Below are 11318 nucleotides of genomic sequence, written 5' to 3'. Positions count from 1 at the left end.
AACACTTGAGCACAAAACTGCTACCGCATTAGGAGTTTCTTGATTTAGGATCTTTGCGGTACCTTACATTCCTACTTCATTAGGTACATTTATTGCTAATATCAGGGGAACAGAAACCAGAATTCTGGTTCTTAATCTCCACAATCGCTGTCCACATTATTACTAGTATTATTATTATTACTGCTGTTTCCTTTATGGGCCAGAGTTGATCCACTTTTGTTTCTAAGGAAAGGCCACTAGAACAGCAGACCTTAACCTGTGACTTTGGATAATGTGATGTCCTCAGTGTTCATGCTCAAAAGATAACACCAATGCTGTGGTGCAAAGAAGACAAAGTTGTTTGCCCTTTGTTACCACTTGGACGTGAATTACTGATGTGGGGCATTGCATAACCTATGGTATTGGGGATGGACATATGTCCGGTATCCTTACTTGTTGTCCCCACATTTGGTTTGAGATTTGCAAACATGAAAGGAAACTGCCAGATTCCCTGTGCAAGGATATGTGGAATCCACATTTGTAAAATATTAAATATGAAGAAGTCCATACATCTTTAAAGCTTATAATAGAGTATACTTGTGGATACTCAATGCCTTGTTTCAGAAACAATGTGTGTGATTCTGAACAGATTTTTATTGGCCAAACACAAAATGGCACTTTAAGTGAACATGGACGTGAGAACAAAAATTATTTTCAAAGGTAAAATGCTCTTTTTTGATAACTGTCTGTCTTTCGTTGTCTTCCAAATTAAGCACTTTCAGCCAATGCACTGAAAAATCTTAAGCACTTCTTGGCCAAAATGAATATAAAATGTATGAATAGTTTCAAAAGGTGCTATTCTACCTTTTGCTTTTCTTCCCAGTCGCTGAAAGATATTCTCTTAAGAGACTTGGAAATAAAGTCCTAGTTTTTATGCCACATCACATGAAGTGGCATTGTAGCCTTTCCTTGCAGTGCCCTGCCAAGGTAATTCAAGTTTCATGGGTAATTAATTCTCCATGCCAATGAGTCCTTGAACTGCCTGTTATAATACTAGCAGTATAGAACCAACTAAAGATCCAAGGTTTCAGATTTTATCCCATGAAAGGTGAGTACAAACTATGAATTTGTGCTCTTGTGAAAAAAAGAAAAGAATGACTGAAGGAAAAAATTACATCCAGATGATGAAAAATAGTTTCTTTGGATTTCTCTGGTTTCATTTATTTACTGACTACATTTCAGTTGACATAGGTATGTTCTATAGGAAAAATATCACTGAAATTTTCCAAATAGCATATGTAGAAGTTACGATCAGCACTTGTTTACTCGGCTAGAGGAAAGCATTTTATAGTACCGTCTTGATTTCTGAACATTGCACAAAAAATTTTAAGTTTACTTCCCCTGTGAATTTGAAAAGGTCCCTTTTAGAATTTCTCCTATTGTCATCTGTTTCTCAAGACAAATTACAGTGTTTGTAGGGGCACTTGTACACTACCAGCCAGTATCCAACACAAACATTGCAGCCTTGTCTTCCCTATCAGGCCTGTATTTTGACGGATTTCTTTACTTCAATTCCTTCTAGGACTGGCAAACAGGCTGTAAAAGGACAAGTTGTCAAAGGTCACCTTTTAATAAAGATTTTTCGTATGCAAAACTGAAATAGTTATGAGCAACAAAAGATGGCATTACCGTGCACTCGTGCAAGAACCATTCAATGAAACTTTGATAATTAATTTTATATATGTAGATCAGTCCTGATATTTTCCTTTATCCATCAAGGGGAAAAAAATAAGGTTGGAAGAGAAACCTTCATGCTCTTTTTCCTCGAAAAGGCTTGTCTGAGATGGCCCTAACTTCCTAAAGCAAAAGGATTTTTTAAAACTAGCCAATACAGCCCAAAGAGGGTGAAATGAAGAATACTTGTTAATGTTCATTTGAATTAGTGTAAATTTTATTAGCACTGTGGAGTAATAGTCAGAAACGTGCAGTTTCATACTGTGGGGCATTATTCAAACATGTTGGTGCCAATGTTTGCTCAGCGCAGTCAGGATGACTGCACTTTCTGGGTCAACATTGTCTGAAAAAGTTTGCTGTACGGTACAACTGAGGTAAGAAACTAAACACTAAGTCTCACTTCATGTAGCCTTTCGTTCTTTGTGAGGTGAGTCAAAGTTTTGCTATTTAAAGATCAGACATTCAGAGAAATTGTATTTCTGCTTTTGCACCGAGAGCACGTGTTGTCTGGTGTCTGTCAGAAGGTGGCCAACTTCTCCGGTAACCCTGGTCTTTGGGGCTTTTGTTAGCTTTTATATGACTTAGAACAAATACATGGAAATTAAGCTATGTTTAAAAGTCAGTCCAGACTAATTACAGACTTCCAGTATACTTCTCTGAATGTTGTGTCGTCACCTCAATGGCGGTCAACGTTAAATGGCAATCCCCTGTATTGACTTTGCCGTGCTCTAATGTTAGTCGGAGGCTGGACTGTTTGTTGGTGCAGAGACAATGAAAGACAAGATTTCTCTGCAACAGACACTTGGGTTTTCCTTTTAAAGACGTTCACACTCTTCTGGTGTAATTACAGCCTGCCAGAGTGAGGAGCATGAAACTGTTTAGCTTGCGAAGCTTAAAATAAAAGGTGTATGTGAAAACAAGAACACGATCCTTTTTCTAGCAGTCCAGCATCAAGTCCCATCCCCTCCCTCTCCTGTGGCTTCCTCCCCTGAAATTTAGAGCACCTTCCTATTAACACGTTTTTAGGTGAGCGATGGGACCCTTTTTGTCTTCTATGTTGTTCTCATTAAATTATTTCTGCTTATTAATCTGTTTGTAATTCATGTTGCATGTCTGAATATGAAGTCTCAGGTGTGAGTGCACAGATCTCCTCATGAGTTATGCTCCAGTCTAATTATGTACTGTGCACCCCAGTTCCAATGCAGGCTTCCCCTTGGGCAGACCTCTTGAACATTCTTGGGCTTGGGTGGGGTTTTTTTATTGACCAGCATCACCGTGCTTTATCCATAGTCCCAGAATAAAAACAGAAGGAACATTATGTGGCAGGTCAATACCCTGGAGGGAGCAGGCACGACTGCGTGGTTTCTTTCCCACCCCCTTCCTTTTTGCCACCTGATATTCTCTCCCTTCCCTTGTGTAACAGGACAGTTTTGCAGAGCTTCTGTCAATAATACCAGAAATGTTAAAGTGTAAGTAGTTACCCGTTCCTCCCCGGACCAATCAGTCATTTTCAGCCGCAGTTTTAAATCTACTGCAGCAAAGCCAAGCCTCTGTGCTTGCATCAGGTCTTACAAAAGCAAGGCTGTTTGACTGACAGGCACGGAGAGGGAGTTCTGATAACGCACTGAGCCAAGTCTGGAAGCGGAGCATTGAGGACGAGGCTGTGCCAGAGGTACTGTGCATTATGGATGAGGCACTCAGGTCTGTCGTTGATTGATTGAGGGACAGTTATACTCTTTCACAATGCTGGGTAAGATCATCTGGACTGTCACTTAATATGAGCTTTCTTGTCAGTGGGAAGATGACTTTTCACTCATGCAGGTGAGTTAACCTAAAATAGCTTTATCGCTTGCCAGGTGCCATACGCTGGAATTAACTCTTATTCTCAGAATCTCAGGCTGACTATAAATGTTGGAAAAGAACCTGCCTTTGATGATGTGAGATATCTGTCCTTTATCTCTAGCAGCCAAGGTGCCAACTAACCGCTGCGTAGGTGTGGTATTAAATTAAGTAGGGGAGCTGGTGGGCATGCAAATTTTTTCTGCTCTTCTTTCAGGACAGAGAAAGAAGCTGTAACAAGCAGTTCTGGAGACTTTGAAGCACAGTGACAGTACCGAGGTCTTTGACTCACAAGCCTTCTGCTTTCTCCTTCTTACAGGGCTCCTCCTACAGATGTTCTGAACACGTCTGCATCCCAGCAATTTTTTACTGCGCCCAGGTACTGAATGCAAGGAACGAGCTGCATAAAAAGAAGCGTGGGGTGTAGGAGAAGGAGCATTGTGAGGAGTATACCAGAAGTCATGCCTATACAAAATGCAGGCAGCGGCATGACTTCAAGAAAAAATTATTTGAGAAAGCGTAGTTGCAGACTGACCGAGTTTATTCTTAGAAAATGACAGAATAAAGCTCTTATTCAACAATATGGCTTATAATCATGTTAAATGGTATGTGTCAGGCTTGACTTCCCTAAGTATCATCCTTTCACTGTGTGACTGGAAGTTTATTTATTGCTTGAACAGAATTTCTTTTCCTCCCTACAGGTCTTGAAAACTAGAGCTCAGGCACTTCTGCATCAGTCTTTTCATTGAAATACTGGAACTACTATGAAGCCTTCTTGGTTTGCCCTCATCTTGGCTGTGCTCAGTTCTGAATTGCTAACAAGTCACTCTTCCACCATCAAGTCCCCGAGGTTCAGAGGACGTGTGCAGCAGGAACGAAAAAATATCAGACCAAATATCATCCTTGTACTCACAGATGATCAAGATGTGGAGTTAGGTGAGAAATAATTATTTGCTACTTCATTTCATCATGTGTCTTTTAGTGATTTCTGCCAAGCAGAAAGTAGTTTAAATTCAGAGAAGGTACCAGTCCTGGAAAAATATCAGAATGTGGGATAAGTCTGGAAAGTGTGTTAACAAATGTTATTTAATAGCGTTCATCACATTTAATTACAGACTTTAGGAAATACATACTTATCAAAATCTGCCATGGAAGGCTTTAATCACTACCATAAAAGGATTTAATAATACAGGCAAGGACATACAGGTAAAAAAACTTGCATCAAAGGCCCTTTTTCACTTTGTGACTTTCTGTAGGACTTAAAAATTTGAGCCTTATGAGGTTAACCTTTCCCTCATGCTGTAGAGATGAGTATCTATATTCTCCATGTATTTGTCACATGCATGTATGTCATCTGACATGTTTATGCACATAGACAAACTGATCTGGTTTCGGGACATAAGCTTAATATTTCTATGAATTATTAAAATGTTTAAAATCCATCTGCTTTGAAACTATGCTATATGTGCAAAAATACGATAGTTTTACTTTCACAAGTATACTAAGTATCTGACACAACCTGGACATACCAGCCAGAAGTGATTTTCACATATTTTTCATAGGGGGGAAAAAGTTAAAAAACTTGGATGATGTTCCAGGAGGCCTTTGAATGTTTTCCATTAAGTAAGTTAGAAAGATATTAATGGTAGTTATGCATATAACTGATTTTTTGGTTCACTGCCCAAAGCAAAAAATCAGGGAGAGAAAGAGGATCATTTTAGGTTACCCCCAAGCAAATATTTTAGTTTTGGGGGTGGGAGGTAAGATCAAAAAGGTGAAAAATTGGCAAATCAGTTTGAAATGAAATCTTGCATTCTTAGTGGTTTTTTTAATGAAAGACATGTTTTTAATAAAAGTATAGTGAATTTCTAAACAAAATGCCATATGACATTGAAAAAGCAAAATGCTTCATTCCATAAAACTTACAACAAAATAGCTAATTTGTGCTAAAATCACATACTTTCAGCCAGAAAGTTGTAGACAAAAAGTGGTCTAGATCTAAAAGCAATTCTTCAGTTGCTAGCATTTTTGTATTTGTCATGATGCGATAATAATTTACGCAGTCCTTCAGGGTGGTGAGAACATAATTAGTAAACTATATTTTGTGACTGAGAGTTAGTGCTTTTATGCAGCAGAGCTCCAAGATCAGGCCTTTAGATCTGAGCACATCTTATCTTTTTCATTTCTCACTCTTTGAAACGTCTGCTCTGTTTAGCCATGCTGCATAATGAATGGCTGTTCCTGACTCTATTTTTGGCCTAAAGTACAGCTACTACAATAGGAATGCATTTCTTCTTGATAGAGTCGTTCTGAAAATTTCGTTAAAAGGGTCAAGTCATGACTTCCTTTTTGTGGTCCAAAAGAGCCTACTTTCTCCAGGGCACTGGGGAAGGTAGGTCAGCAGACACATGTCTCTGAACGTTACCGACTTGCTGTCTTCAGTCTTGCAAGAGGGTTTGCAAGTGGTGAAAGAGGAGGAAGGATGTGGCTAGCCACTTTGTTCACATTGTGGAGCTCCTCTATTTGAAAGCTGTTATGGATGTTTGCAGGGCACTCTGGCTCGTATTAGCAGGCAACTGAGCAATAGCCTGGATGTGCATGCATTCCCACCGCATTGAATGAAGACACAGGTTTCCCCTTTTCATAGATCATTTCACAGGAAACAGGATTTAGCCCCAAGACTTACCGTACTGCATTATTCACACTTCTGCTAATAAATCATTCTGCTTATTTGAAAAGTAAAGCCATACTGTTTTCCATGTGTGAATTATCCCCTCGCCCTTCAGTGGTTCCTGAGAAAACTCTTGTTTCCCAAAGGTCAATGGGAAGTAACACTTTCAGCCACAAACAGAATAAAATGTAAGCATTGGTATCCAAAAATCACAAGGTTGAAATTCTCTCAATATGGATTGTTTGCTATTGTATTCCCAACATGAACATTTCTAAAAGCTGTTCTAAATGAATGCTTTAACATAAAAGCATATAAAGTACGTTATAGACTTCAATCAGGAAGGATTTGTCTCCAGAGCATGTATAAGCATTGAACCAAAATATTCAGCTGCCTGAGTGCAAATGATATACAGAGGAGTTATCCAAAGTGAAATTTCCAAGAGACGGGGAGTTTGCATTTAGTTAGTGCTCAAAACATAAGAGTATGTACATCTTCCTATCGATCTGCACCATCCCCCTGAGTTTTGCATTCTGAATGCAAAAAAGTTCAGCAGAGCTGCTGTCTCATTCAACTTATCAGATAAAACCCCACAAATTTCTTCACAACTCCAGTCAGTTCCTATCTATGCTAGGAGAAATGTACCACAAAGGAAGGATGTTACAGTTCAGCTGGTGGATGGCAACTTAAGCAGTGTGAAGCAGCCTGGTCCACAGCTCTTGAAGAAACTCAGCAAATGCTTGGGCCCAGAAGCTGGGAGATGACTGGTTAATTTGTGCCTCTGTGCATTTTCTTTCCCCCACCAAGATCCTGAGGGTAGAGAAATAACCACCCAACACTGAGGCAAATGGGCATCTTGCTCAAGGCAAAGCACCAGCCCTCAGAACCCAGAACTCCCCAGAACTACAGCCCCGCTGGAGATGACGTACTGCTGCTCTTCAGGGCAGTGGCCCCAGCTTCTACTGGGGTCAGGTGTGTACTCCATTCAGGCATGAGTATAGGTATTTCCAACTTTTTGCTCACTCTTCCATCTCTTCCCCTGTCCTCCAGATTCTCTATCACTTGCACACATCAGTGCCTCAAACCATGACCCCACCCAATCACTCTTGTAATCCTCACCGTAAATAATATCTTGCATAATGTCAGAAAGGAGTCAAAACTAATGAATACGTTGCTAGTTCCAGTGTTTGTAACCCAGAGACCCTTGAGATGTCAGAGAAACAGGAAAAGGTTAAAAAAAAAAAAAAAAAAAAAGAGGGAAAAATCCGTTTGAAACAATTACTTTTTTCTGTCCCCTTGTTTGCAGCCTAATGCCCCACTGAGTGAAATCCATATAAACCATCCACTGAGTAGAGCAGTGGGTGAAGAGATTATAACATCATCTGGATGATACATCGCATCAGGCATAATTTGCTGGTTTACTTTCCATCTTCACTAGAACTAAAGCACTGAAAAAAAACCTAAGCAGAAAAAATGGGGATATGTGCTGAGATCTGAGAAAGTCCGTCACCTTCTGGGGCCTTGCGTACAAACCGTATAAAGACAAGGTGGCTTTAGCTATCCCTTTGTAGAGATGCCCACCTGTGATACACCTGGATGAAAATCCATAGCAACTTTAAGACTTGTTATGAAATCTGGTTACCAAACATATTTCTTGATATATGAGAATAGACTGAGGAGTGACACTGAATTTCTTGCCTGACGAAACTCGCTAACTTCTGTGTCCAAAGTGGCCGTTCCTGGTGATCTGGTTCCCCTCAGGTGCTCCCCGATCGGTCATGTAGAGCACAAGTGTCCTGCTGTCAGACACCGCCTGAGTACATGTGCCCTGAAGACTGTGGACCAGATGGTAAAAAGCACAAGCTGTGAGGAGAGCTAAAGACAGCAAAGGATTATAACTTATATCAGCAAGTTTTATCTCCTACTTATGTTTTGTTTTTCCAATGAGGAAGTCTCACCTGCTTTGAAGTGCCTATTCTAGAATTTCCAGAGGGACGAAATCTATTATCAGTGTCAGTAAGTGCATACCTGGAGGAAAAACTTACTCATAAACAGCAGGTTTGCAAGAGCAGAGGGTTGACCAAGCAGAGGAATGAGGAAGCGCTCTAACAGTTCCTCATTTATAATGCATAAAGGCATGAAAGTGCACATCAGCTCTGCTGCATTAGGGTACCTGAACAGTGCACTTTCCATCAGAGGACCTCGAAGCACTTTACAGCTGAGCTCTCAGTAATAAACAGGAGAGCTATGGCAAAAAACAGAACAAAACAAAACAAAAACGACAAAGAAAAAGCCAGCCTGGGGTCTGAGATAAAGGCATGTAGAACAAGGATCATCTCTCATTTGACTTTTACTCAACAACTCAGTGAAACGCTCCCACTCATACAAATGGAGAACTTTTGTGTTCAGGGACCTCTCAGTTACTCTCCTACTTCTCTGTATCTCTAAACACATGATTTTTGTCTGTATTGACTTCAGCAAAGCATGAATGCAGATGCTCTGCATTTAGAAAAGAAGGGCTGTGGAAGAGGAAGAGTCCAAAATGATGATGACTTATGTGCAGGATATTAAATGTATCCTTAAAGACACAGACATTGGCATTACACAAGGAAACGCTGAAGAGCTAACTGCCTCTTTCTTTTTTTAACCAAATAATTTTAATGCAGAAGATTTCGTATTCAGCACTGACTCCTTAGCCCAAAAGCAAAACAGAGCACACTTAACTTTAAGATAATTTGTAAGATTTTACTGCTTACACCTCAAGTCGAGCCTCCTTGGCAGTTTTGTGGATTTACAGCCATGTCTTCCATTGGTTTAAAACTTATTTTTTAATTTGATTTTCAAATGACCCAAAGAAAATCACCCAGATAATCTCTTACTATATCAGTGGAATCAATGGATTTAAATTTAAACCTGTGACTGTGCAAAACTAATTGTAAAACCAAAGAAAAAAAAAGAAAGTAGAATTCCAGAAACGTCTTTTTGCTACCAAAATTGTGCAAGTATTACAATTCACAAACTTGTTTCCTGGGCACATGCTGACATATCCATGGTTCACCCTCACCCTTCAATTTCTGCTCTGTTGGATAACAGAAAGAGCAAAGTTTGACAGCTGTCAGGAAATGCTGACAGACCCTATCAGGAGCTGCTCAGTCTTTCTGCAATCAGAAATCTGCAAGCCCTGCCTGTCTCACCTTGTTGTTCATGAAGATGTTTTGAAGGATGCAAAAAATGTCTTTGTTCTTTAAACGGGATCAATGCAATTTCTTGAGAAAGGTGCCAAATTTTGCCAGTATTTTTTGCATACAGTTTTATCTCCAAAAGCTGATTTTGAGCACAGCGCTTTAGTGTCAGAGCCAGACATGCCGATCCTGTGTCTACAAAAACTTTCCTGTAGAAAATTTGTTACTGAATTTTCTCTCTCTCCTCTCCCCATCTCTCACTCCCTCCTTTACCTCTCCCCCCCTCTTTTTTCTCTCTCTCAGATTATCTGATAAAATTGAAAGAATTTTAACATATTCATTGGTATCTCAGCACTTTACATATTTTAATGGCACATTGACTAATGATGCAGTCTGTGTAACATACTGGTTTCCTACAGCCGCGTTTGAAGAACTATTGGCCTATAAATTTGATACAGCGCTAAAGCTTTAACATTGTATTTCTGTATTAGTCTGTATTTCAACTTTGTTTTGAAGCCTGAGAAAAAAGAACTCAGTCTTTCTGGAATCCTGAAAAATATTTTTGGTGATATAATGAAAACCTTACCTTTTCCTCTAAATTACCTGAGCTACCGAGTACTAGAGACTGATGTCCAAAGGCAAGCTAATCATGATACTTTACTTTTAATGGCATAGTAGCAGCCAATATGTTCTGTTTTTTGCAGCGCAGTGATGATCAGTACCTCTTATTGCAGGGTCATTACAAGTGATGAATAAAACCAGAAGGATCATGGAGAATGGAGGGGCTTCGTTTATCAACGCATTCGTAACTACCCCGATGTGCTGCCCATCACGTTCCTCCATGCTGACGGGGAAGTATGTGCACAACCACAACATATACACCAACAATGAAAACTGCTCTTCTCCCTCATGGCAGGCTACTCATGAGCCACGTACCTTCGCCGTGTATCTCAATAACACTGGGTATAGAACAGGTAAGAGGCAAATCAACAGTAGATCTTTGTTTAAAGTGAAGATGACAGGTATTCAGTGATGGGTCTCGAATCACTGCCTAAAATGAAGTGACTATTGTCCCAAATTGGGTTTACAGAGCAGAGGTTTGGTGTTATGAAGAGGGAGGGTAGGACTGCCTGCTGGTCCAGATCCGCAGCTAACAGCCATGTAAAGAAACTCACTTGTAATGGAGCAGCATATTTTCACATTTGAATGTCCCAGGTGGGAAATAAGCTGTTGGGCAGTTACACCTAGCGTGAAAGAGGTGCATTTTAGTGGCATTGTGGGTCTGAACTGGCAGTTCCAGACGTGATTATGGTCAGTATTATGGCCTGCTTGTGGACAGCTACTAGCAGTTATGGAAGAAGATGTCAGGACCAGGCTGGGGATTGGTGCCAAAGACCTCACAGGAGTGAACTGCCTGTCATGGGAGTGAAACAAGGTGAATGGTATAATTTAAACTTTGCCATGGGGCGATATTTCATTTGCTTTTTCTGAAAAGGAATAGAAACATGCCTTTAAGAAGGATTGTTCTACGGTGCACCAATAAGATTTGATAGTTTTCTTGTAAATTCCTGGTGGTTTTCCGTAGTCAGGAGATCCCTTTCCTGTCTACAAAGAACTCTTCTTATTCCTCTCGTCTGCACTTCAGCTTGATGTAAAACCTGATTCATTTCTGCATCACCTATCCCCTAAGATTCAATCTGTAGACATGTTAGGCTCCAGCCTGACTTCCCCTTCTCAAGGTACAGGAGTTGTGCAAGGTCATCAGAGTGCAATTTGTCCAGAAGCGTCATTCGACTACAAAGACTCCCCTTTACAGGACCAACAAGGCACAGATCTCTGTGCCAACTGCGTTCCTTACAATGTAATTGGCAGCAAAGAAATTTATCTCTATCAGCGGCTTAGGCATAAGAACGGAT

General features: G+C 40.2%; 1 protein-coding gene across 1 annotated transcript in view; it reads left to right on the top strand.

Moving 5' to 3' along the window:
- The first annotated feature begins 4309 nt into the window (after nt 1–4309).
- SULF1 (sulfatase 1) overlaps nt 4310–11318 on the top strand; it is a 64107-nt gene continuing 57098 nt past the window's right edge. Inside the window, exons 1-2 of the mRNA XM_009706130.1 lie at nt 4310–4488; nt 10137–10376. Coding sequence (XP_009704432.1) covers nt 4317–4488; nt 10137–10376 — 412 coding nt within the window. The 5' untranslated portion in view covers nt 4310–4316. The remainder of the gene's footprint in view (nt 4489–10136; nt 10377–11318) is intronic.

This window comes from Cariama cristata, unplaced genomic scaffold, assembly GCF_000690535.1.
Source record: "Cariama cristata isolate BGI_N322 unplaced genomic scaffold, ASM69053v1 scaffold15368, whole genome shotgun sequence".
Classification (NCBI taxonomy): domain Eukaryota; kingdom Metazoa; phylum Chordata; class Aves; order Cariamiformes; family Cariamidae; genus Cariama; species Cariama cristata.
Note: the sequence above shows the minus strand (reverse complement) of the source record. Positions and strands in the feature narration are given on the sequence as shown.